We start from the raw sequence: 25,784 nt of genomic DNA, 5'->3' as shown, positions 1-25,784 counted from the left end.
TCCTCATCGGACTTCAAGACTTATCAAGAGCCGAAACTGCGCACTACTTATCGTTCAGAAGATCTTCAAGAGAAGTACCGGATCTGTTACCACTATTGGTCCGACACTTTCTCAGGATTTTTCTGCCAAGACTCACATTCCCTCAAGAAGACCAAGATCACAACCATCAGCGAGGAATGTTTGCTTTTTGAAGCATCACTACGGTCGAGCTAACGATCTTAAATAAAAGCGCTTCTCGGGAGGCAACCCATGCAATAAAGTAGAGTAGAAGAATAAAGAACGACAAATGAGCCGATAAAGATGCAAGGATTAGAAACCAGCTGCATCTGCTAGGGGTATTTCTTTCTTTTCGCTACTAGCTCAAGATTCAAACTATGCCACATCCTAGCTTATCACTAAGTGTGGGATAACACCCAATTAAAACACTAGACAAATACTCCCAAATCTTCAACTAAAACTCCTAAGTGTGGGATACACTAGGAACATTGAGGATAATGTTCGTCTAAGTGTGGGATGTTGGTATAATCTTTTTATGCTATATTATAATAACCCATTATGAAGATTCCAATTCCTTAAGCCAAATTTCAAAATTTTTGCAAAAGAAACCCTTTTCGAAAGAGTATTTTTGAAAACCTAAAACGTTTATCAATAAAAATAAGGCTTAAGTAAGGGGGAATCTTGTTAGATTGAGACCTCTAATAGAGCATTGCATGACTAAGGCATTATCGACCTAAATTAATTATGGTGAGGCACCCCAAATAAGACCAGCATTCATCTTTAATGCTTTACTATTTTCCGTTGAGAGTGCCGATGTCTGTGCTCAAAATCAGAACTTGTTTTAGATCTACATCTCCAAGCAGCAAAACGCGATTCAGTTGTAATCAAAATAGCTAGCCGTTTGTCAAACATAAAGCTTTCGCACCTCCACTACTTCTACTCCACCACCACATCCACATCACTATTTCTCGAAAAATTTAGAAAATGAGATTCCTTCCGAAAACCCGATGTTATAAACCTCTCAAGTATCATGGCAAAGGTCTTGAAAAAGTTTACCGGCAAAAAGTTTCTTGAGATGAAGTCTCCAAAAAAAAATAAAAAAAATTACTGATTTTCAAGTTCTGAAAAAAAGAGCAGAACTATATAAAGAGAAATGCCGAAGAGAACTCGATCGAAAATGATTATCAATTGAAGAAAATTTCCAAAGTGCTTCTCAAAATACTTCAGCACTCCTATCTATCCGAATAAAAGTCTGTATAAAGACCACATTACCCTTTCATCTCACCCCTCAAAACAACTTCACTACCACTCCAAAATTCCTTTCCCATCATTGACAAATGACCTATAAAGCTGAGATTACTACCATTCTCGCATTAGCAGCAAGGATTTGAGTCTTTATCAAGCCTATGACGATGGGTGCAGCATGACTGGCTATGAGTGTATTCATTTCTTAGATCTATAGGGAACCCTAAACACTTGAGTGATTTGAGTGACCCGTGAAAGCTAGCCTATGTCATGTAACCTCCTCGCATGCTTGCAGAGATAACTTCAATCCTAACATAGATAACTCATCTTATCTTTTGCTCTTATAATAAAAGCAAACCGCTTAGGCTATTAGAAAAGAAACACCGAAAAGATTCTTAAGAATGAGAGTTTGTTTGAGGACAAGAAAAGTCTAAGTGTGGGATATTTGATATCGGCTAAAAAGTCACGTTTTCACCCCGGTATTAAGGCCCAAAAACAACAAAGATTCGAACTTTATCGGCAAAATACCCACTTCATCGGTTAGAATTGAAGAACAAGTAATTACGAAGACAGTGCAAAAAGAATCAAGAGAATCTGAGCTATAACGAAGATTCTAGAGCGAAAACGGTGAAAGACAAGAAATCAAGTTACGATCCAGTGAATCAAGGCTGACCAGCATCAAAAACGGCCTGCCATACTGCCTATTCATGAGCCAACATTCCATAATCTCGGCAGAATAACTGATGAAGTCATAGTATGCACTCACTTTAACCTTATCTGAATTACAAATTTTATCGCATTTACTTTATCTGTCTTATAAATTAAAAAACCCAAAATAAATATTCACTACTCCCTAACTATCTTAGGCTTAAATATAGGTTCGATTCTACTGATATCTCAAAAATACTACCCTAGGTCATACTTCCCATACTTATAAGGAGTAGTAAGATTTAGGCCCCGCTAAATATAAATTTAAAACAGTACCTTACTCCCACGAGTGGCTGACCCTGGCGAGCCGCGACCTGACGACACCGTGCGAATAAAAACTGTCCGTTTTGGCCATATCAGCTTGTTGCTAAGGAATATATTCAAAAGAAGGGAATTAACTATGATGAAACTTTCTCTCCTGTTGTTAAACATGTTACCGTTTGATGCATAATTACTCTTGTTGTTCAAAATGGTTGGAATTTTTATCAATTGGGTATAAATAATTCTTTTCTTTGTGGTGATTTAAGTGAAGAGGTTTATATGTTTTTACCTGAAGGTTTGTTTTCTGAAAATGAAAAAAGTGTTTGTTAATTTAATAAGTATTTATATGGTTTGAAACAAGTCTCTAGACAATGGAATCCGAAGCTGAATTCTGCTCTTGTTGGTCACGGTTTTAAGCAGAGTGTGTGTGATTATTCATTGTATGTGAAAAACAATAATATTGTCTTTATAGCCCTGCTTGTTTATATTGATGATATTGTTATCATTGGTAATAATGTTAATGAGTTTAATAAGTTTAAAACTTATCTAAAATCTAAGTTTTTAATAAAAGATTTTGGAAAGTTGAAGTATTTTCTTGGTATTGAGGTGTTGAATAATAATGTTAGTATTAGCATGTCTCAAAAAAAGTATTGTTTACAATTTCTTGACGATTATGATATGACTGGTTGCAAACCTGTTAGTACTCATGTGGAACAAAATCTTTCTGTTGCATGTGAACCAAGTGTTAATGAAAAACTTGTTGCTAATATCACTGAGTATCAGAAATTAGTTAGAAGGTTAATTTATATTACTCTTAGCAAGCCTGATATCTCCTTTGTTGTTCATGTTTTGAGTCAGTATATGCACTCTCCTTTACAGTCTCATTCTGATTTAGCTTTTAGAGTGCTTAGCTATTTAAAGGGGGCTGATGGTAAAGGGATTCAGTTTGTTAAAGATAATGGATTTAGTCTCAATGCTTATTGTGATTCTGACTGGGGTAAGTGTAAATTAAATAGAAAATATGTTACTGGATATTTAGTTTATTTTGCAACTCTTTGGTCTCTTGGAAAAGTAAAAAACAAGCAACCATTTCCTGGTCCTGCTGAATCAGAATATAACATGCTATAGCCACAACTGCTTGTGAAATTATTTGAATAAAAAACCTTTAAATTGATCTTGGTATTCAAATTGAGTTACCTCTGAGTTTAGAATGTAACAATACTTCTGCAATTCAAATTGCTGCAAACCATGTTTATCATGAAATAACATAACATTTTGAGATTGATACGCATTTTATTAGGGAAAAGGTTTCATGTGGTTTAATCAAAACTATAAGTGTTGATTCTTCAAATCAACTTGCAGATGTATTGACTAAAGGGTTGGGTCCATATCAACATAATGTGTTAACTAATGCTTCGAGTTTAAAAGATTTATTTCAAACTTAAGTTTGAGGGGGATGTTAATTTTATAGATTTATTCAAACTTAGTTTTAATATTTTATAGTTTTGTAATTTTACTCTTTTGCATAAGTATTTTTTGTGCAAGTTTTATTAAGATAGTTTATTGAGGGACTAAAGTTGTTGTTTATCTAAAGATGAAAGATGTGTGTATTTGTTGGTGTTCGATTATTCTGGTGATTGGTTTGTTTGATTCTAATAATTTTACATGGTATCAGAGCTATAGGCTTTGATTCTTTCCCTATGTTCTTGAATTTTCTTTACCAATTACGATTGAGAAATTGGGATTCTTAATTTCAATCAAGTTTCATTGATTGAAGGGTGTTCTTGAACGTGTTTGGAATCATTAATGATCTGTAGTGTTGTTATCTCATTTATCTCTGCTAATCTAGGGTTCATATCTCGAAACTCTAAGTTGATAAAATTAAGATTCTCAAAACCCCAATTTGTTCGTTGTTCTCTCTTATTCTTCTATCTTCATCTGAGTCTAGTCATGGGTATTCATGTGAGGTAATTAAAAATATATAATGTGAGCGGTTTTTTATTTTCTTTAGTGTTGTTATTATCTTAAAACAAATCTTGAGATTCTTCGGGGAATAACATGCATGCACTAACATGGTTCCACTTTTATTATTTCTTTTTATTTTTATTTTTTTTTATAATTGGGGTTAACCCGTTGAATATATTAATAACCAAAAACTGTATAATGAAGCACAAACGACTATTGGACATGTCCTATAACCTTTCAAACAACCAACACATATGCAGTTTTAAGAACATATGCAAATAATTAAATAAAAGGACTTAAGGTATTTTCCAATCTTCCTTCAACCTTAAAGCTGGAGAAGATCTTTTACACTTGAAGGACATTAATTTAAGACGGACCGTTGAGTAACTAACTTGATAGACTTGCTCACACGATCTCGGGTTCTTCTCAAAGAATCTATTATTTCTTTCTTGCCACACAAATACACAGAGGCCTCAAAAATTCACTTAATAACCACAAACCGGGCACCCTTCCAATCTGTAGACGGGTATAACGTCAATAATTAATTCTTCAACCATAAAAAATAAATGGAAAATACATGTTCTATTTTCAAGCGACCAAACTTCAAGCGAGAAAGAATACAAAAAGAATGGGTGGTCATGAGAATCAGGGACTTGGTTACACAACGCACACACCATCACACTAGCAGTTCGCAACTCCCACTGTTTCAACCTATCTTGAGTTTTAAGTTTTTGACCCATAGGTAATCATAACAGAATGAATGTTTACGTATGGTATAATTATGCCAAACAACTGAAAACCAATGCACTTTTGTGCATTGGTATGAACTAGTTATTGAACCCTCGCTTCGCGCCGGGGGTTCGATTTTTAATGTATTTTATTGCGTTTAGTAAAATTGTTTTGTGGCTAACGATGATATCGTTGAAGCGCCACTCGAGTAGAACTAAAAGGTATAACCCGTGAGAGATTTAAATGTTATTTTAAATTAACAATATATGTGCATCTCCGCGTTTTGCTATGGAATTGTCGACTTTTAAAAATTTAACGCAAAATCAACGTGTATGAAAAGTACCCCAAATATTTAGTTTTTTTTAAAAAGCGTCCGTTTTGCGTATAGCTAGTGACATTGTGTTCCTAAAATTATTTCAAGTTTAACGATGGTGTCGGAAAAATTTAACTCGTTGCGAGTGAGAAGATATGACCCGTTGAATATTTGGGTGGAGTTTATTTAAGATTTGTTATGAAAATGGTTATTTGACACTTTACCCCCTGTTTGGGGGGTCGATTTGAATTTTTCAAGAAAATGTGGGGGCCTTTGTTGGTAAAATGAAATTTAGTTAAAATTTAAAAAAAAAGATGAAAAGTCAAAAATGCCCCTGATACTATTTATAACTTTTGTCTATTAGTTAATATGTAAATACATTCCCAAACTACATGAACTGAAAAAGCATGTACACCACCCTGTGCATCATTTATGCAGACAATATCCGACCCATTTGATAAGTTAGAAAAATGGATATAATCTAACACGGGATACAGAATGTTCCAATTAGATGGCAAGTTTTGTGTCTCGGATCTCATCTTTTTAGTTACAATTGTAAAAAGTAAAGTTTAGCTTGTGAGTCTTATAAGTTTAAACTATACTGATGTTATGCAAGGGGTATATGAAATAGTATTAATTTTTACAACGAAATACTATTAAATACGATACAATTTTACACAAGATATTTATTTATTTATAGAATGGATATACCTAAACCTTGCTACAACACTTATAGGCAGTGTACCTAATCGTACAGTAGTGTAGTTTTTAGTAAGTCCGGTTCGTTCCACAGGGATCTTTAAACAAGCTTAACGCTATATTTTTAACTTATATTTGTAAAAATACAAAAATATATATAAGTAGTATTATTATTATAAAAAGGGGGTTTTTACCGTTTAATGACCGGTTTGTCGATTTTAAAACTTAAGTCGCAGTTAAAACCTAATGTAAAATATTAATTATATATATAAAAGACTTAATTTAAAACGTAAAGTAAATAACGATAATGAAATTGCGATAAATAAAAGTGCGATAAAATAAAATTGCGATAATTAAAGAGAACGATAATTAAAAGTGCAAGTAAATACGATGACAGTAAATAAAAGTGCGATAATTAAAAGTGCAATTAAATATGAAAATAAAAGAATTATGCTTATTTAAACTTCCGTAATCATGATGTTCGACGTGTTGATTTTAGTTTATTCCCATGGGTTAATTGTCCTTTGTCCTGGATTATTCAATATGTCCGTCTGGTTTTTGTCCATAAAAGTCCATCGGTCATAAATTTAAAGTGCGAGTGTCCTCGTCAAATTATCCTTATATCCGAAGTCAAATATTCCAACTAATTGGGGACTTAAACTGTAACAAGGTCTTAATACTTTGTTTAATAATTACACCAGGATATCGACTGCGTGTAACCCAAGGTTTTAATACTTTGCTAACAATTATGTCAAGTGTCCATGTACATAATTTACCCTTGTTTTAATAAGTCTAATAACTATTAATCCATTCCCGTGTCCGGTTAAATGAACGATTATTCGTACATATAAATATCCCGCCCATCGTGTCCGATCGAGTGTATATGGTTATTTATAGGTACGTCCAATTGTAAATCTTTATATTAAATTAACAAACTATCATTTAGTTAAACAAATATAAAGCCCATTAATAGCCCATAGTCTAATTTCCACAAGTGTCGTTCTTTTGTCCAAACCCCAATTATGGTACAAAGCCCAATTACCCAATTTTAATATTTTAGCCCACCATCATGATTCTTTCGTCTTAAATAAGCATAATAATAATTTAGCTATGAGACATTAAATTAAAAAGGTTGAACATAACTTACAATGATTAAAAATAGCGTAGCGTTACACGGACAGAATTTCGACTTGCACCCTTACAACATTCACTAACATACCCTTATTATTAGAATTTAAAATTAAAATTAAAATTATAATATATATATATATATATATATATATATATATATATATATATACGTGAGTGAGATAGAGAGATGATGGATATATGATCACCAAACTGCGAAATTTATAGGCATGTGGCCAGCCACCTACTGCCATGCGATCGCATGGATTTAACACTTCCAGGCCATGCGATCGCATGGCCTGCTTTTCCAGCTCACAGGTCTTTGTTTGTTTATTTGCCGACGGTTTAATAAATAAATATAATATATAAATAATTTTAAGAATTATTTAAATATTATATTATATTTATGTGCATAGTTGACTTGAAATTTTTAGTCCGTTGCGTCGAGCGTTGAGAGTTGACTCTGGTCCCGGTTCCGGTTTTTCGAACATCCTTGCGTACAATTTAATATCTTGTACTTTGCGTTTCGTATCTTGTACTCTTGTAATTTTGAGACGTTTCTCATCAATAATTGGAACCACTTTGATTGTATTTTGTACTTTTGAGCTTTTTGGTCGTTTGTGTCTTCAATTCGTCGAATCTGTCTTTTGTCTTCACCTTTTATTATTTAAACGAATATCACTTTTAATTAGAACAATTGCAACTAATAGCTTGTCTTTCTTGAGGGATAATGCTATGAAATATATGTTCGTTTTTAGCATTATCAAATATTCTCACACTTGAGCGTTGCTTGTCCTCAAGCAATATAGTCTTGAAATAAAAATATACTAGAATCACTTCTTTATTCTTCACACTTTGTACATCAGTGATTTTTATACGGCGGTATAAACAATGGTAGTAACGATGTGGTTTACAGTCCCACATGACTATAAAATTTAGATCCCTTAAGGAAATTGGATCTTTATGAAAACATTTGATCTTTTGAAAATTAAATCTAGTTTTTACCCTAGATAAGTTTTCCGGAATAACCCTTCACCTGTGTTGCAAAATGTTTTTGTGGGTTTGGTGGGTTTCATATTTGAAAATTTTAGCTTAAAACTTGCGGTTTTGTGTCACCCACTTGCTAACCTTGTATTAGGAAAGAAACACATCCAGTATACTTGCTCCGTATATTACCTTTCGGTAAACTACCGTCCGGTTGTAAAGGAAAGCGTTGAACAAGCAACTGTTAAGGCAATGTCCCCTGACATGCTTTTAATTATGGTCTATAACGTGTCGGATGCAATTACTATCCTTTGTAGGAGCAATAGTAAAGCTCACCCTTATGGTTTTTTGGTCTGGCACAAGGTCCTGTTTTTGATCATGCTATGCAACCACCGTTCTTACGGTTGACACCCGATTTGGTTCAGGTGACCTAATGAATTCCAGGTGAATTCCTGGGATTTTACGTTCAATGGTAATGAACGCATTAAAAATGGGTTTTTCAGAAAACAAATCGGTTTGTAATTTTGATCAAAATATTTTCTCGTTCAAGCTCGAGTTTAGATATCATCGAATTCCATGAGTTTGTAATTCTCAATCTTTAAGGTCAATCTCTAGGATTGAGTAATATCAGGTTTAAAAAGCTGATTTTTAATCTTTAAGGAGATTATCCTTTTTTGGTGGTCTGATTCATTAGTCTTATCAAGCTAATTTGCACAGCGTCCTCCCCATTTTACGAGACAGATCCTCTTATGGTTAGGATAAGTCTGACCACTTGGCGACCCTGTTTGATGCTGAGGTCCGTGGATTTCTTGCTGATTTTAGTGATGACTTTTCTAGATTTTTCGTCAACCTACAGCTGGTCTGGACGACAACTTCATGACCTAAATCAAGAAGCGCGTGTCTTTTTCGGAAGACTTTACTTCCTTTTAATGATGAAATTGATTCATCGTGTAGATCCATCTTTCTTTCAAAAGTATTACAATAAATCGGGTAAAATGGTTAATTTTGTCCAAAACAAAAGTATCTTTGTACAAAATATGTGATATATGTTTTTTTAAAAACTTGGTAATTTTCCCACACTTGGCTTTTATTTTCCTTTCTTTGCCTTTTTATTGTCCTCTATTCCATTTTAAATGAATTCTAACATTTTAGATTGTTTCTCAATTTATGTCCTTTCCGAGGTAACAATAATTTCGGTGTTAACACCTAGTTTTATCGTTCATAAATATGTATAAACATGATTTTGAATTCATTTAATTGAAAATTTTACTAGAATTGGGTAGTCAGTATATAAGACTAGGGCTGTTCTTTATTATCAGAGAGCACTAGATTCTAATACAACTACTGCATTACTAGTATTTTTAATGGTAACCAAGTGTATAAGTCAAAAATTTTAAAAATCCGAAAGAATTTAACCCCTTCCCACACTTAAGATCTTGCAATGCCCTCATTTGCAAGAAATCAGTAACAATTTAAATTATTGAGGGTGATTAGCGTAGAAAAATAATTAAATTTTACCAAAGTTTCCAAACATATTGGCGTTTATTTGCTGAATGATAAATGGTGCACATCATTTGTTCATTCCGTCTTGTTGTTACATCACATTTGTTTTTCATTTTGTCGTCAAAATTAGTAGCTTTTGCTGAACTTAATGCCAGTCTTTGAAAATGCGCTGTTTTACCCTGTTGTGTACAATTGACAATATACATACATACAAATATAAACATGCATGGTAATTTGAAATGGGACTTAAAATCCCACTTTCAAATCAAATATGAAATATTAGTACAAAATAATAAAAATATTAAACAATACATTAATGTATCACAATATCATATGTTTAAACATAAATAAAAATCATAAAAAGATAAAAATCATAGAAATCACCAACGGAACTATCACTCTGGATAGGGGTTCCAGTTCATGTCGTCGTTCGGGTTCCATGGTTGGTGATAGGTGTACTGGTAGGCCTGGTTAGGGTCGTAGAGAGTATATGGTGGTCTCATCTCGGGCTGGTGTGGAGGATAGTAAGCGGGTCGGGTCGGAACGTAGTGATCCTGAGGTGACAGCCGGCTCATAATCTGACGCTGATAATAGTCCCACCTATCATGCTGTCATTGCCTGGAATGCTCGCAATCATTCCGGGCTTGCCACTACTCCATCCGACTAAATCTCTCCCCGTTTGTCATATCTACCTCGTCTACACGCTGGTAGACATCAGTCATAGCCTCCCTAATGACATCCCTAATGTCATCCGCTTCCTCCATTTCCTCATCTGAAACTCTCTCTACCTGAGGATGACTACCTTCATAGGGTACTGGCTGGTTTCGTCTGCTCTTTAATACCTTAGCACCCTAATAGACCTTCAATCCTAAAGGCTCAAACTGTTCCCTACATTCCAAAAGTGGACCCCCTTGGTTCCTATCTACACCTAAATACTCTTCAATGAGAGTAACAAAAATACCTCCTCCTATTATCCCCCTTTCCTGTATTCCTTCTACCATTTTAGATAAATAAAAACCAACACAGTAAGGGATATTAACAAAGCCTCTTGGGTCTCGAATACACTTTAGGTAAAATAAATCATGTAAGGTCAATTTTTCCTTGTTGTGACCTCTCTATGTAATTGAGTTAGCCAAAAATCTATGAATTATACGAAGCTCGGCTCTGTTAATATGTAAGTAGGTATGTGTTCCTGCCCGCCCAAAAACATTATAATCTGACATACGCCTCCAAACGGCGTTCGCGTCAAAATTCCTATCTACCCTTTCACCACGATAAATCAAATTCATACAATCGGGTAGTAGCAATTCACCAGGAGTGTAAATCTGTAATGCCCTGGCCATGTCCAGCATAGACATCCTGTACATCCTACGGCCAAGTATAAATCTAAGAAAACTTCTATCATCTAACCTATCTACATCTTCATTTAATGCTATAGTACTCATAAGCTCGACACACCATTCCTTATATACAGGCCTACGAATGGTGAATAGACGTTCCCAATCGGTAAAAGAAGAACCGCCATACCTTTGAATCAGTAGCAGTCTAACACGGTCAGCTAGATGTACCGTTTCCAAAGGATTCCAATCAATTACCCTAGGCACCTCTACATCTTTCGTTACTAATTTGAATTTATTACTTTGATATGCCGGTTAATCTCTCCAGCTTCTATCGAATCTCGGATTAGGATGCAATGTATGTTCAGGAATCGTTGGGTATTCTACTGGCGGATGTATTGGAAATACTGTGAAGGCATCAACAAATTGTAGCGGATCATAATAAGGTACATGTTGATGTTGTTGTTCCTGTTGTGGTTCTTGTTCGGGTTCTGGCTCGTATTGCGGCTCTTATTCTGGTTCAGGTTCTTGTTGTGGTTGTCTAGATGATGATGAAGCACCAGCAGTATCAGTTTTCTGCAAAATACATTAAACACAAAATTTGTGCATCCAAATATGCATTAGTGTTAGCAAAATAACAACTTGAAACAATTACAATAGCATGTTAAATCATAATTAAACTTATACACATTTTCACAATTTTATTAATTCTACACTTTTTCAAATAAGCTTTTATGAAAATGTATATAAAGTTCATAAGCATTTAACTCAAATAACATGTCAAAATAGTCATTACTAACAATTAAACAAGTATCAAATGGCAATTATATCAAATTAATCAAGTTCATGAATTTTGTACCTAAAAAGTTCACTTTAATTCTCAAAAATCATGTTTAAGATCAAAGTTTGGATCATTTAACTACCTAAACATGTTACACTACTTAATTTAGCAATAATTCATGACAAAAATCGGCCATAACCTGTTTATATCAAAAAGCCCCAAATTGCTCAAGAACACAAACCCTAGATTTCTAAAATTTTTGAAGTTTTTGGCTTCAAATCATGTTAAATAGCATCAATCTAGGTTATACATGCATAAAATACTAACAATTTAACACTAATTACACTAGAAATTAACAAAATTAAATTAGGTAAAATATTGGTAATTATCACAAAAACTAGAAAATTTATGAGTTTAGGGGTGTAATTTTTACCTTTTTGTTGAAGAATCCGAACCTAGGCATGATTAGAGCAAGAAATTTGACGAATTACAGTGAAAATTTGCGATTTTTAGAGATTATTTGGGTGTATTTTCGTGATATGTGTGTGTTTGTGAGGAGACAGACCAGTCGACTGATATTTGATCCTGGCCAAAATTTCAGCTCCATGCGATCGCATGGACTGGAAGGTCAAATCCCATGCGATCGCATGGGGTTCGGGTACAGTGTATTTTTGCTTTTTTTATATATATAAAAATCTTATAACTTAATAAAACATAAAATTAATAAAATTTTAAAAATTTGTTTCTTTTTAGGATGAGGGCGTTTCGGATCGTTGTCCTAGTCCGTCCCTCGACAAAATTTTAAAATTTGTCATTTTTAAACACGGTTTTAAAAGTAAAGATTTTTGGGTTTTTTTTTTTTTTTTTTTTGCATACTTTAATTCAATAAGATTAAAAATAATGATAATAAAAGTTCTCGTCCCTCCCTTGGGTAGAGCAATTTCGGTTCAACGATCTAGTTTTCAACTCACGACGAATTTTAAAAATCAAATTTTTAACTTAACGAATTAAATTAAATTTTTTTTTTTAATTCACACCAAACTTAAATTTAAAATGCATAAAATTAAAAATTCATATTAATAATAATTAAAAATTCACACCAAATTTATATTATATTTTTGTTTTTATACATACAAATTTATATTAAAAATATTAATTTTTCAAATATTTACAAATTTAAATATATCGATTTTAAAAAGTTTACAATAATAATTTAACATTTATTTTAAAAATAAAGTAAAAATTAAAATTAAAAATTTTTTGGTCTTTTATCCCACTTTAATCAATCAAATATTATCAAAAATATACGCCCCTCTTTTCGGTAAAGTAATTTCGGCTATATTACCTAGTTTTACTCCTGACGAATTTCTGAAATATTTTGGTTTGATCGATTAAAGATATTTATACCTTAAGAATAAATGGTAAATTTCGCAGTGATGTAATAAATTTTTGTATGATATCAATAATTTCGGTCGCAAAACCTAATTTTATTGAATACCAATTTAATACTTTATAGCGAACGATTTAGCGTTTATTATCAAAAGGTTAAAAACAATAAAATAAAAATAAAAACTGTACATACTTACCTGTGAAATAGAATTCTCAATGACCTGTTTTAGCCCACTCATAAGATAGTCGGACTAATTAGTTTTCCATAGCTACATAGGCGTAACCTCGAGCATTCAACGTTTTTTCTTCGAAACATATGAACGGTCCATCTCTGCATAAAGTAACGAATTCGGTACTGGAATATGTCTGATTCGTCGAGCATTTTCCTTCGTGTGACCATTTTCCGCATTTGTGACATCTTTCAAGGTGTCGTGCTCTTCTTTTCGCTGCGGATTTTGATTTTCCTTTACCAAAATGTAACTTATAATTTTCGTTCCTGGATTCTTTTCTTACTCCGTCCAATTTACCTCTGATTAATGATACCAATTCACTTGGAAGGGTGTCATTATTACGTTTAGTGATCAAAGCGTGTAGCATTAGAGCATGGTTTAGTTCACAGGAAATCTTCATCTCGTAAAACCTAAAAAAATAAAAATTCAGAATGGGGGGAGAAGACTAGTTCTTTAGGGTCTGCTAGGGAAAGACCATTCGGATTCCATTCTCGAAAACTACACGAAAACAGAAAATCTAACTCTAACAGAAATACATATTACCCTAAAAAGATTCGAACCTCCCCACACTTAGTTAGCTGTGGTGTTGAAATTGTGATTAACTTCGTTGTCAACTTCCATCGGACAATCTATGTAATGTTTAACTCTGTGACCATTAACCTTAAATTCAATCCCATTTGAATTTATTAATTCTACCGTTCCGTACGGGAAAACTCTTTTGACTATGAATGGTCCAGACCATCTTGATTTCAATTTTCCAGGAAATAGCTTGAATCGTGAATTGAAAAGAAGAACTCTGTCTCCTTCTTTGAATTCTTTTGAACTTCTGATTCTTTTATCATGCCATTTCTTCGTTCTTTCTTTATAGATTAACGAATTTTCATATGCCTCAAGTCTTAATTCTTCTAATTCATTTAATTGACTTAACCGTAGACGTCCGGCTTCATGTAAATCAAGATTACATGTCTTCAAAGCCCAAAATGCTTTGTGTTCAATTTCTACTGGAAGATGACATGCTTTTCCGTAAACGAGTCTAAAAGGTGTGGTTCTAATTGGAGTTTTGTAGGCTGTTCTAAAAGCCTAGAGTGCATCCTCCAATTTCATGGACCATTCCTTCGGATTTGATCCTACGGTTTTCTCTAGAATACGTTTTAAAGCTCGGTTGGTATTTTCAACTTGTCCACTTGTTTGTGGATGATAAGCAGTGGAGATTTTATGAGTTACTCCATATCTTTTAAGAACTTTCTCAAGTTGATTATTACAAAAATGAGTACCCCGATCACTTATTAAAGCTTTCGGTGTTCCAAACCTAGCAAAAAGGCGTTTTAAAAAGTTGACTACAACTCGTGCATCGTTAGTTGGGAGAGCTTGTGCTTCCGCCCATTTAGATACATAATCAATGGCTACGAGAATGTATAGATTATTATGAGATTTTGAAAATGGACCCATAAAGTCAATACCCCAAATGTCAAATACTTCACATACTTAAATGACATTTTATGGCATTTCATCACGTTCACTTATTTTTTCGGCCCTTTGACAAGCATCACAGGATTTGCAAAGAAGGTGTGCGTCTTTGATAATTGTAGGCTAATAGAATCCACCATCGTAAACTTTTCTTGCTGTTAGTTGAGGCCCATAATGCCCTCTTGTTGGTCCTGTGTGACAATGGTTTAATATTTGACTAGCTTCATTTCCGAATACACATCGGTGTATTATTCCATCGGGACAACTTTTAAACAAATGTGGATCTTCCCAGAAATAGTGTTTTATATCACTAAAGAATTTCTTTCGTTTTTGGTACGATAATCCTTTTTCAAGGAATCCACATACTAAGTAGTTTGCATAGTCTGCAAACCATGGAATTTCATTAGAATCTATCTTCAATAGATATTCATCAGGAAAGTTGTCTTGTATGGCCGATTCATTTAGAACTTCTAATTTAGGATTTTCAAGACGAGAAAGATGATTAGCGGCGAGATTTTCTACTCCCTTTTTATCTCGGATTTCAATATCGAACTCTTGTAAGAGTAAGATCCAACGGATTAATCTTGGTTTAACATCTTGTTTCGAAAATAGGTATCTAAGAGCAGAATGGTCAGTATAGACCACCGTTTTAGCTAGAACGAGATATGAACGAAATTTTTCAAAAGCAAAGACAATAGCAAGGATTTTTTTTTTCAGTAGTTTTGTAATTCGTTTGTGCTCTTTGTAACGTCTTACTAGCATAATAAATAGGTTGAAATCGTTTTTCAATCCTTTGTCCTAAAATGGCTCCCATTGCAAAATCACTTGCATCGCACATTAGTTCAAACGGTAGATTCCAATTTGGAGTTATCATAATCGACGCATTAGTGAGTTTTTCTTTAAGAATATTAAAAGATTTGATGCATTCATCTGAAAAGATAAATGGAGCATCTTTTTCTAGGAGTTTATTCATAGGAGTGGCAATTTTAGAAAAATCTTTTATGAAACGTCGGTAAAAACCGGCATGCCCTAGAAAACTCCTAACTCCTCTAACATTGGTGGGATGTGGAAGTTTAGAAATTACATCTACTTTAGCTCTATCCACTTCAATTCCTTCCTTTGAGATTTTATGTCCAAGAACGATGCCTTCTTTAACCATGAAATGGCATTTCTCTCAATTAAGAACTAGATTTGATTGTTCGCATCTAATAAGCATTCGTTCAAGATTAAGTAGACATGTTTCAAATGTATCACCGAAGACTGAAAAGTCATCCATGAAAACTTCCATGCATTCTTCTATCATGTCGTGAAAAATCGCCATCATGCATCTTTGAAAGGTTGCAGGGGCGTTGCAAAGTCCAAATGGCATGCTTTTGTAAGCAAAAGTACCATAAGGGCACGTGAATGTGGTTTTCTCTTGATCTTCGGGTGCTATTGGAATTTGAAAATATCCGGAAAAACCATCAAGAAAACAATAGTAACTATTTTCGGCTAATCTTTCCAACATTTGATCAATGAAAGGTAAAGGAAAGTGATCTTTTCTGGTGGTTTCATTTAATTTTCTATAATCAATACAAACACGCCATCCTGTTACAGTCCTAGTAGGAATAAGCTCATTTTTCTCATTTGTGATGACAGTCATGCCACCCTTCTTAGGTACACATTGAACTGGGCTTACCCATGGACTATCAGAGATTGGAAAAATTAAACCTGCATCTAGCAGTTTAATAATTTCTTTCTTAACAACTTCTTGCATATTAGGATTTAGTCGTCGTTGGCGTTGCACATACGTTTTATGACCTTCTTCCATAAGGATTTTATGTGTGCAATATGAAGGACTTATTCCTTTAATATCATGAATTTTCCATGCAATAGCTGGTTTATGAGCTTTTAGCACAGAAATGAGTTGAGATTTTTCATTTTCAGTAAGAGAAGACGATATTATTACAGGTAATTCGGATTCACCATGTAAATAAGCATATTCCAAATGGTTTGGAAGTGGCTTTAACTCTAATGTCGGTGGTTCTTCTATCGATGATTTATATCGATATCTGTCTTCTTCTTTTAGCATTTGAATTTCTTCTGTTGTTGGTTCATATCCATTAGCCATAAGTGTAGCTAACATTTCAGTTTCATTAATTGGTTCAGTTCCTTCTCCTAAAGAACATTCTCCTGTTCCTTGTAATTCTGGAAATTCTTCTAACAATTCTGCATGTGAATCTATAGTTTGAATATAATAGCATGTATCATCTGCAGACTGCGGTTGTTGCATTGCTCTATCAACTGAAAAGGTAACACTCTCGTCCTCTATACTTAGGGTCAATTTCTTACCGAACACGTCTATTATTGCTTTAGCCGTGTTTAAGAATGGTCTTCCTAATATGAGAGGAACTCGAAAATCTTCTTCCATGTCCAGAATAACAAAATCTACTGGAAATACTAAAGTACCAACTTTAACTAGCATGTTCTCCATTATCCCTCTAGGATATTTTACTGATCGATCGGCTAGTTGTATGCTTATTCGTGTTGGTTTCAATTCTTCAAGGTCTAGTTTAGCGTATAATGAATATGGCATTAAATTTATACTAGCACCTAAGTCTGCCAATGCTTCAATTGAACTAAGACTACCCAGAAAACATGGAATCGTGAAACTTCCTGGATCTGATAATTTTTCTGGTATCTTATTCAACAGTACTGCAGAACAATTAGCATTCATAGTAACAGCCGAGAGTTCTTCCATTTTCTTTCTATTTGTGATTAGATCTTTCAAAAATTTAGCATATCTAGGCATTCCTGAAATCACATCAATGAAAGGAAGATTTACATTTATTTGTCTAAAGATATCCAAGAATTTAGATTGCTCGGCTTCAAGTCTCTCTTTTTTCATTTTACTAGGGTAAGGAAGTGGTGGTTGGTATGGTTTAACATAAGGTTTAGCCTTAACTGTGTTATCTTCATTAGCCTTTTCAACTACCGGTTCTTTTTCCTTATCTTGTTCAGACTGTGGTTCTTGTGGAGTAGGAATAGCTTCATCAGGAATTACAGGCATTTTAGGTGGTTTAAGTGTAATACCACTTCTTGTGGTAATGGCTTTAGCTGTTTCATTCCGGGAGTTAGCATTTGTATCACTAGGTAGACTTCCCGATTTTCTTTCACCTATCAACCTTGCTAAGTTGCTCACTTCTTGTTCCAAATTTTGAATAGAAGCTTGTTGATTTCTAAATGCTTGAGCATTTTGTTCATTGGTTTGTTTCTGAGATGTGAAAAACTGAGTTTGAGATTCAACTAGCTTCGACATCATATCTTCTAAATTTGGCTTTTTATCATCGGTTTGTGGTGGTTTGTTTTGAAAAACAGGTCTTTGCTGATTGTAAGTATTATTGGATACTTGTTGATTGCTAGGACCTTGTTGGTTGTTGTATGGAACATTTCGGTTATAATCCTGGTTTTGATTGTAGATTGGTCTTGGCGGTTGATAATTATTCTGATAATTATTTCCAGGCCTTTGGTTTATGTATGAAACATTCTCTCTTTGTTCCATTGTTAGTTCAATACTGAGACAATCTTTTTTCAAATGTGGTCCTCCACACTGCTCATAACTAATTCTTATTGAGTGAATATCCTTAGTCATCTTTTCCATTCGTCTCTCGACAACATCTATCTTTGCAGAAATGGAATCGAAGTCATGGCTAGAATCGACTCTAGCTGCTTTAGATGATCTAACGATATCTTTTTCTTGGTGCCACTCATGTGAGTGGGAAGCAGTGTTATCAATAATTTTGTAAGCGTCAGTTGCTGTTTTCTTCATAATGGAACCACCAGCTGCTATATCGATGTCTTTCCTTGTAGTGATGTCGCATCCTTGGTAGAATATTTGTACTATTTGACAAGTGTCTAAACCATGTTGCGGACATCCTCTCAATAACTTTCCAAATCTTGTCCAAGCCTCATATAGAGTTTCATTTGGTTTTTGTGTGAACGTAACAATTTCTCCTTGAAGTCTCACGGCTTTACATGCCGGAAAGAATTGTTTAAGAAATTTTTCAACTAAAATGTCCCATGTATCAATCGCCCCTTCAGGTAACGATTCTAACCAATCTTTGGCTTCTCCCTTTAAAGTCCGGGGAAATAACATGAGATATATCTGTTCATCCTCCACTTCTCGGATTTTAAATAGTGTACAGATCCTATTAAAGGTAAGAAGATGTTCATTTGGATCTTCCTTCAGCGCACCACTAAATTGGCATTGATTAGTTACCATGTGTAGGATTTGTCCTTTGATTTCATAATCTGGCGCATTAATGTCTGTTGAGTAATTGTGTGACCTTGGCCAGTGCGTTTAACTCTCATTCGGTCTTCCATACTTAGAAGTTCCAGATTCTCCATGATTGAATTTGTTGAATCTGAATCACTAGAGGATTCTGATTTAATGGTAGGTTCCTCAACAATCTCTGTTTGAATGATTGGTGGTTCCGGATAAAAGATTAATGGTTTAGGATCTCTGAATTGTCCCTGAATATTCTCCGGATTCTCAATTGTGAGGTCTGGTTCAAAAAATGGATTATCGGAAATTTGAATTGGAGTACTTGGTTGACTGGATGAAGATTCTAAAGAAAAATTAACGGCGACAATATTTGCTAGATGTCTTGATCGAGTTACAGGTGGTGAACGTACAAAAGGTGGTGAACGTTTGGCTCGGTGCATTCGCTGAATATCCTATTAGTTATAAAAATAAAAATTATATAAGTTATCAAAATAATAGACTTTTCTGCTTTTGCCCACGTTTCAAATAGCCAATAGATGCAGCAGGGAGCCAGAACCCTTTAAATCGGAAGCTCACAACTCAGCTACTAACAAATCCAACTATTACTACGAAGCAGAAAATTTGGATGTCTATCAATTTAACCACGTAAAATAATTTTTCGTTGAAATTTAAAGAAATTTTAGAGAAGAAATAGAAAAAATCTAAGTCCTAAAAACTAGAGCGGCGAAAAATAAGAAAGAAAAAGAGCGCGTCGAAAAACGTCGAAAAATAAAAGGTCGAAAAATAATAGGCGTCGAAAAATAAAAATAAGAAAGTAGCGCGTCGAAACTTAAAAAGGAACTAAAAACTAAGAATTAAAAGTTACGTCTAAAAATATTAAAGCTTAGAGAAATACTATATCCCAAAACGGAAATAACTTAATAGGCACTAAAATTTAAAACGGCGTCGCAAAATTCTAAAGCACCTAAATCTTAGTCTAAAGAAAAAGCACTTAAGGGATTTTACGGCAAGGCCTAAAAATCTAAAAATAAAAATAACTACGGCAAAAACTATAGCTTAAACTAATTACGAACGAAAACTACAAATATTAAGCTAAAACAAATAAAAGATACAAAAAATAAAAATAATACTTAAAGTTGTAAAAAGTACAATGTTTATAAAAATATTATTTTTATATTATTTATTTTATAAAACTATTAATTTTTATATAATTTATAAAACTAAATAAACTAAATAATACAAATTAAATAATAAAACTAAAACTTAAATAATAAATAAATAAAAACCTAATTAGGGTTTTAATTAATTATAATTAATAATAATACTCCGTAATGATTGCTGTTGGATGGTCAAACCTGGCGTGTCAGGTACCCTCATGCGATCGCATGAAGTTTTGCCTTCGGGCTCATGCGATCGCATGAGCTAGAGTTTCGGGCCAGGTTATGGGCTGCTACAGTACTGGACCGAGTAATTTTATATTTAATTTTTTTTTCTGTTTTAATAAATAATTATATAAATAAATAAAAACTTGTATTTTAAAAACTAAAATAAAAATAAAGAAACTTTATAATTTTATATATATATAACAAACTATTAAAAATATACAAATATTTTGTTTTTCTTTTTATATTTTCGTATATTTAAAACGTATTTTTACAAAAGCGTATTTTTATAAAAGTAAACTAAAAATTAATAAAAATCTTTTTTTATATATATATATATAGCGTTGCGCTACCGGCGTTTAAGCAATTTCCCCGGCAGCGGCGCCAAAAATACTTGATGTTATGCGAGGGGTATATGAAATAGTATTAATTTTTACAACGAAATACTATTAAATACGATACAATTTTACACAAGATATTTATTTATTTATAGAATGGATATACCTAAACCTTGCTACAACACTTATAGGCAGTGTACCTAATCGTACAGTAGTGTAGTTTTTAGTAAGTCCAGTTCGTTCCACAGGGATCTTTAAAAAAGCTTAACGCTATATTTTTAACTTATATTTGTAAAAATACAAAAATATATATAAGTAGTATTATTATTATAAAAAGGGGTTTTTTACCGTTTAATGACCGGTTTGTCGATTTTAAAACTTAAGTCGCAGTTAAAACCTAATGTAAAATATTAATTACATAAAAGACTTAATTTAAAACGTAAAGTAAATAACGATAATGAAATTGCGATAAATAAAAGTGCGATAAAATAAAATTGCGATAATTAAAGAGAACGAAAATTAAAAGTGCAATTAAATACGATGACAGTAAATAAAAGTGCGATAATTAAAAGTGCAATTAAATATGAAAATAAAAGAATTATGCTTATTTAAACTTCCGTAATCATGATGTTCGACGTGTTGATTTTAGTTTATTCCCATGGGTTAATTGTCCTTTGTCCTGGATTATTCAATATGTCCGTCTGGTTTTTGTCCATAACAGTCCATCGGTCATAAATTTAAAGTGCGAGTGTCCTCGTCAAATTATCCTTATATCCGAAGTCAAATATTCCAACTAATTGGGGACTTAAACTGTAACAAGGTCTTAATACTTTGTTTAATAATTACACCAGGATATCGACTGCGTGTAACCCAAGGTTTTAATACTTTGCTAACAATTATGTCAAGTGTCCATGTACATAATTTACCCTTGTTTTAATAAGTCTAATAACTATTAATCCATTCCCGTGTCCGGTTAAATGAACGATTATTCGTACATATAAATATCCCGCCCATCGTGTCCGATCGAGTGTATATGGTTATTTATAGGTACGTCCAATTGTAAATCTTTATATTAAATTAACAAACTATCATTTAGTTAAACAAATATAAAGCCCATTAATAGCCCATAGTCTAATTTCCACAAGTGTCGTTCTTTTGTCCAAACCCCAATTATGGTACAAAGCCCAATTACCCAATTTTAATATTTTAGCCCACCATCATGATTCCTTCGTCTTAAATAAGCATAATAATAATTTAGCTACGAGACATTAAATTAAAAAGGTTGAACATAACTTACAATGATTAAAAATAGCGTAGCGTTACACGGACAGAATTTCGACTTGCACCCTTACAACATTCGCTAACATACCCTTATTATTAGAATTTAAAATTAAAATTAAAATTAAAATTATAATATATATATATATATATATATATATATATATATATATATATATATATATATATATATATATATATATATATATATATATATATATATATATATATATATATATATACGTGAGTGAGATAGAGAGATGATGGATATATGATCACCAAACTGCGAAATTTATAGGCATGTGGCCAGCCACCTACTGCCATGCGATCGCATGGATTTAACACTTCCAGGCCATGCGATCGCATGGCCTGCTTTTCCAGCTCACATGTCTTTGTTTGTTTATTTGCCGACGGTTTAATAAATAAATATAATATATAAATAATTTTAAGAATTATTTAAATATTATATTATATTTATGTGCATAGTTGACTTGAAATTTTTAGTCCGTTGCGTCGAGCGTTGAGAGTTGACTCTGGTCCCGGTTCCGGTTTTTCGAACGTCCTTGCGTACAATTTAATATCTTGTACTTTGCGTTTTGTATCTTGTACTCTTGTAATTTTGAGACGTTTCTCATCAATAATTGAAACCACTTTGATTGTATTTTGTACTTTTGAGCTTTTTGGTCGTTTGCGTCTTCAATTCGTCGAATCTGTCTTTTGTCTTCACCTTTTATTATTTAAACGAATATCACTTGTAAATAGAACAATTGCAACTAAAAGCTTGTCTTTCTTGAGGGATAATGCTATGAAATATATGTTCGTTTTTAGCATTATCATATACCATACTTAATTCGGCGACAAGTGCTAGGCGTTAGATGATATGGCAACATTTTACGGAAAGTGATGCCCCCAATAGGCCGTTAGGACTAACGTCGACGGGGTTTCGGTCAGGCATGTGATGGAAAAAAGGCGTCAAGCCCACGTGTCTTTTTGTGATTGGTTCTACATTTTGACCGGTTTTCTAACGATATTATTACCGTTAAATTTTTTTTATAAATAAAATGAATAAATTCAACTTTCTTTATTTATGAATTCCTAACTTTCTCAATACATTTTCCAAACAATAAATACACATCCAGCTTTATTAATACATCTTCCAAATACATCCAAATTTATTAAAAAAAATTAGTCTTATAATATTATTTTTTAATCCGACGAAGAAGATGAAGATATTATTTAGTTCGTTCGAGCATAATAAATAGATAAATCTGAGCCCGAGCATATCCCAAGACCTCGAATATGTAACACCCTGAGACTGGCCTAGTAGGAATGACTAGTTTGCCCTTATGTAATATTAAACGTTAATTTAATTGTCAGATGTTTATAGCTAATTGACTATTTGGTTGAGGTCAGTTCGTGACAAGGGTCACAGAACATGTTTGTTTATTTAATTTGGACTCCGTTAGGGCCGCCTAACGAAGTAAGAAAAATATTAGATAACTGGTAAATACCCGTATGATGTGGGGTATGGGGTTTTAACCCATTTAGTGTGGGCAATAGTTTGTTTCTCTCATTTTTATTTCAGACTCTTCTCACACACACAACTGTACCTAAAACCTAACACCTTGAAACTCTGATCATCTAATATCGTTTTTGGAACTTGATTTGTGTTAGAAATCAGTTCTAGTGTTGTTTGTATCTCGTTAAAGGTAAGATATATCCGATTTCATGTTCAAATCTGTGTAAAATTGGATGTATATGTTAGGTTTTGTCAAAAAGTAATTTTGACGTCAAATTGCTTGATTTTGTTGTTGTTTTGATTTTGTTTTTATGTCCCAAATGATTTTATAAACATGTTGTGTTCATTTTTGTGGTCAAAAACGAATCCAGGATTGAGATTTGGTAAATTTGGCTCAAAACCCGTGAGTTTGCTGTTGTTGCTGCTGCAGCTGAAGAACACAGTTGACCGACTGTCTTTGACAGTCAATCGTCGGAGCGTGTCAGTCGACCGTCAAACTATGACAGTCGACTGGTTGTGTTTGTAGAGACGGCCAACTGTCACACTATGACAGTCGACCGTCGGACTAGAGACAGTGGACCGACTGTCTTCGACAGACTACCGACAGTGTGATTTTGGGAAGATTTATGTTAAGTGTCAGTTTTTAGCCGTTATGCAGGCCCTGTGACTAATTTTGATTACAGTACTATACTAACTTGGTTTATATTGTTATCAGGCGACAAGAACAAGGAAAAAAACTCAGAAGTTAGATAACTGAGCTGTTGCCGGTAATTGGTGAGTGGGACTATCTCTCGGTGTAGTTTATAGTAGCAAGTTGTGCTACTAGGATCTACCATTGTTAGTTGTCTTATGTAGTATTTGTATTGTTGTATAATTTCTAATTATGCTATATAATGTAGGGTTGCCTTATGTTAGCTATAGCAGTTGAGTTGCTTGTATCTATTGCCTGGTTGTGCCCTTTGCTGTTAGAACCTCCATTGGCTAAGTTCCGCTCAAGAAGTGAATTTCGATTGGTTGGGTTCATCTCAAGGAGTTCGACCTCAATTAGTTGGGTTGGGTTGGGTCCTATGGACTATTGTCTGTTGAGTATAGTTCGAAATGATGAATTTGTTGCGTGAGGATGGTTATACTGGAGATTCAGTAGTTAGGACTATCGGTAGACCCTGGTGAAACAACCCAAACCTGTTTACCGAAAAACGACAATTTTTTTTTTTTTAAAACAGTCCCAGTTACAGTTCAGTGGAGTGGCCCTCCAAAAGGTCGCGCGGCGCTCCCCACCAAACGTTATCAGTGTCGAGGCTAAAACTAAAAAACAGACACGAAACTTAGTTCAACGGAGCGGCGCTCCAATACACATAGAACAGAGCTGCAGTTTTTAAAGTTAGAATTGACCCATTTCGAGGTGCAAAAGTCCCCCAAATACATCTATACAAGTCCAAAACTCATTTTAACTTATAACACGATATCACAACATGCGGTTTTTAGATTACATGAATTACATCATCCCCGACACGTTACAAACTGAATTAGCAAATTCAACCCAAATACACCAAATCACGGATTAAGACTCAAAACCCCAACCTGATACCAAGAGCATGATCCCTGAGACTAGCTATCCTCAACCGAAGCCAAATATCCAAGTGCCAATCCGACAAGCTCAAGCAAGCCCCTAGCATTATAGTCGAACTACTAGGATACTCCAATACATCCAACGGGTACCTAAAAAATGTAAACAACGAGGGAGTAAGCAACATGCTTAGTGAGTGCAATAGTTATATGCATATGTATATAACTTGCTTCCTTGCACAAAAAAACACAATTCCGCATACAAGCTAGCAATGCAACCGCATACTTTACACAAATCCGCATACAAGCTAGCATCACAAACTCATATAAACACAATATAATATACTACACATCAAACACGTGAATATATGGTTAATCATACCCAATAGTGCTAGTCATCAAATGAAATAACAATATCCAACACGCGTACATGGCCAACAAAAGCGCCTCCCGGATGGCACTACCATGGACATGCGAATGTGGCCGATAAAAAGCGAAACCGTTAGGTGACACTTACCACATTCCCACAAGTAGCTAAAAAGAGTAAATTCTTACGAATTCACTCACCACTTCCCAATCGCAATGTGGCCGACAAAAAGTGAATCCTTGCGGATAACACTTACCACTTTGCACCGAGTGGCCAACAAAGAGTGAACATGTCACTCGTCACATCACCTACAAGAAAAAAACTTATATACATG

At 33.8% G+C, this 25,784-nt stretch overlaps 1 protein-coding gene across 1 annotated transcript; it reads left to right on the top strand.

Moving 5' to 3' along the window:
• The first annotated feature begins 2,889 nt into the window (after positions 1-2,889).
• LOC139841210 (uncharacterized mitochondrial protein AtMg00810-like) lies at positions 2,890-24,635 on the top strand. The gene is made up of 3 exons (XM_071831438.1): positions 2,890-3,208; positions 24,233-24,261; positions 24,417-24,635. Exons 1-3 carry the CDS (start codon positions 2,890-2,892, stop codon positions 24,633-24,635), a joined length of 567 nt encoding a protein of 188 aa, XP_071687539.1.
• Positions 24,636-25,784: the final 1,149 nt, after the last annotated feature.

Source organism: Rutidosis leptorrhynchoides, chromosome 4 (genome assembly GCF_046630445.1).
Source record: "Rutidosis leptorrhynchoides isolate AG116_Rl617_1_P2 chromosome 4, CSIRO_AGI_Rlap_v1, whole genome shotgun sequence".
Taxonomy (NCBI): Eukaryota; Viridiplantae; Streptophyta; class Magnoliopsida; order Asterales; family Asteraceae; genus Rutidosis; species Rutidosis leptorrhynchoides.
The sequence above is the reverse complement of the archived record's forward strand: the minus strand, read 5'-3'. Positions and strand labels throughout refer to the sequence as shown.

What these genes read in the sequence shown, in the direction of transcription:
- LOC139841210 (XM_071831438.1), top strand. Translation starts at nt 2,890, where the DNA reads ATGACTGGTTGCAAACCTGTTAGTACTCATGTGGAACAAAATCTTTCT. An exon ending in TTATTGTGATTCTGACTGGG is followed by an intron (nt 3,209 to 24,232) that starts GTAAGTGTAAAT and finishes TATTGTTATCAG; the next exon opens with GCGACAAGAACAAGGAAAAA. An exon ending in ACAAGGAAAAAAACTCAGAA is followed by an intron (nt 24,262 to 24,416) that starts GTTAGATAACTG and finishes TATATAATGTAG; the next exon opens with GGTTGCCTTATGTTAGCTAT.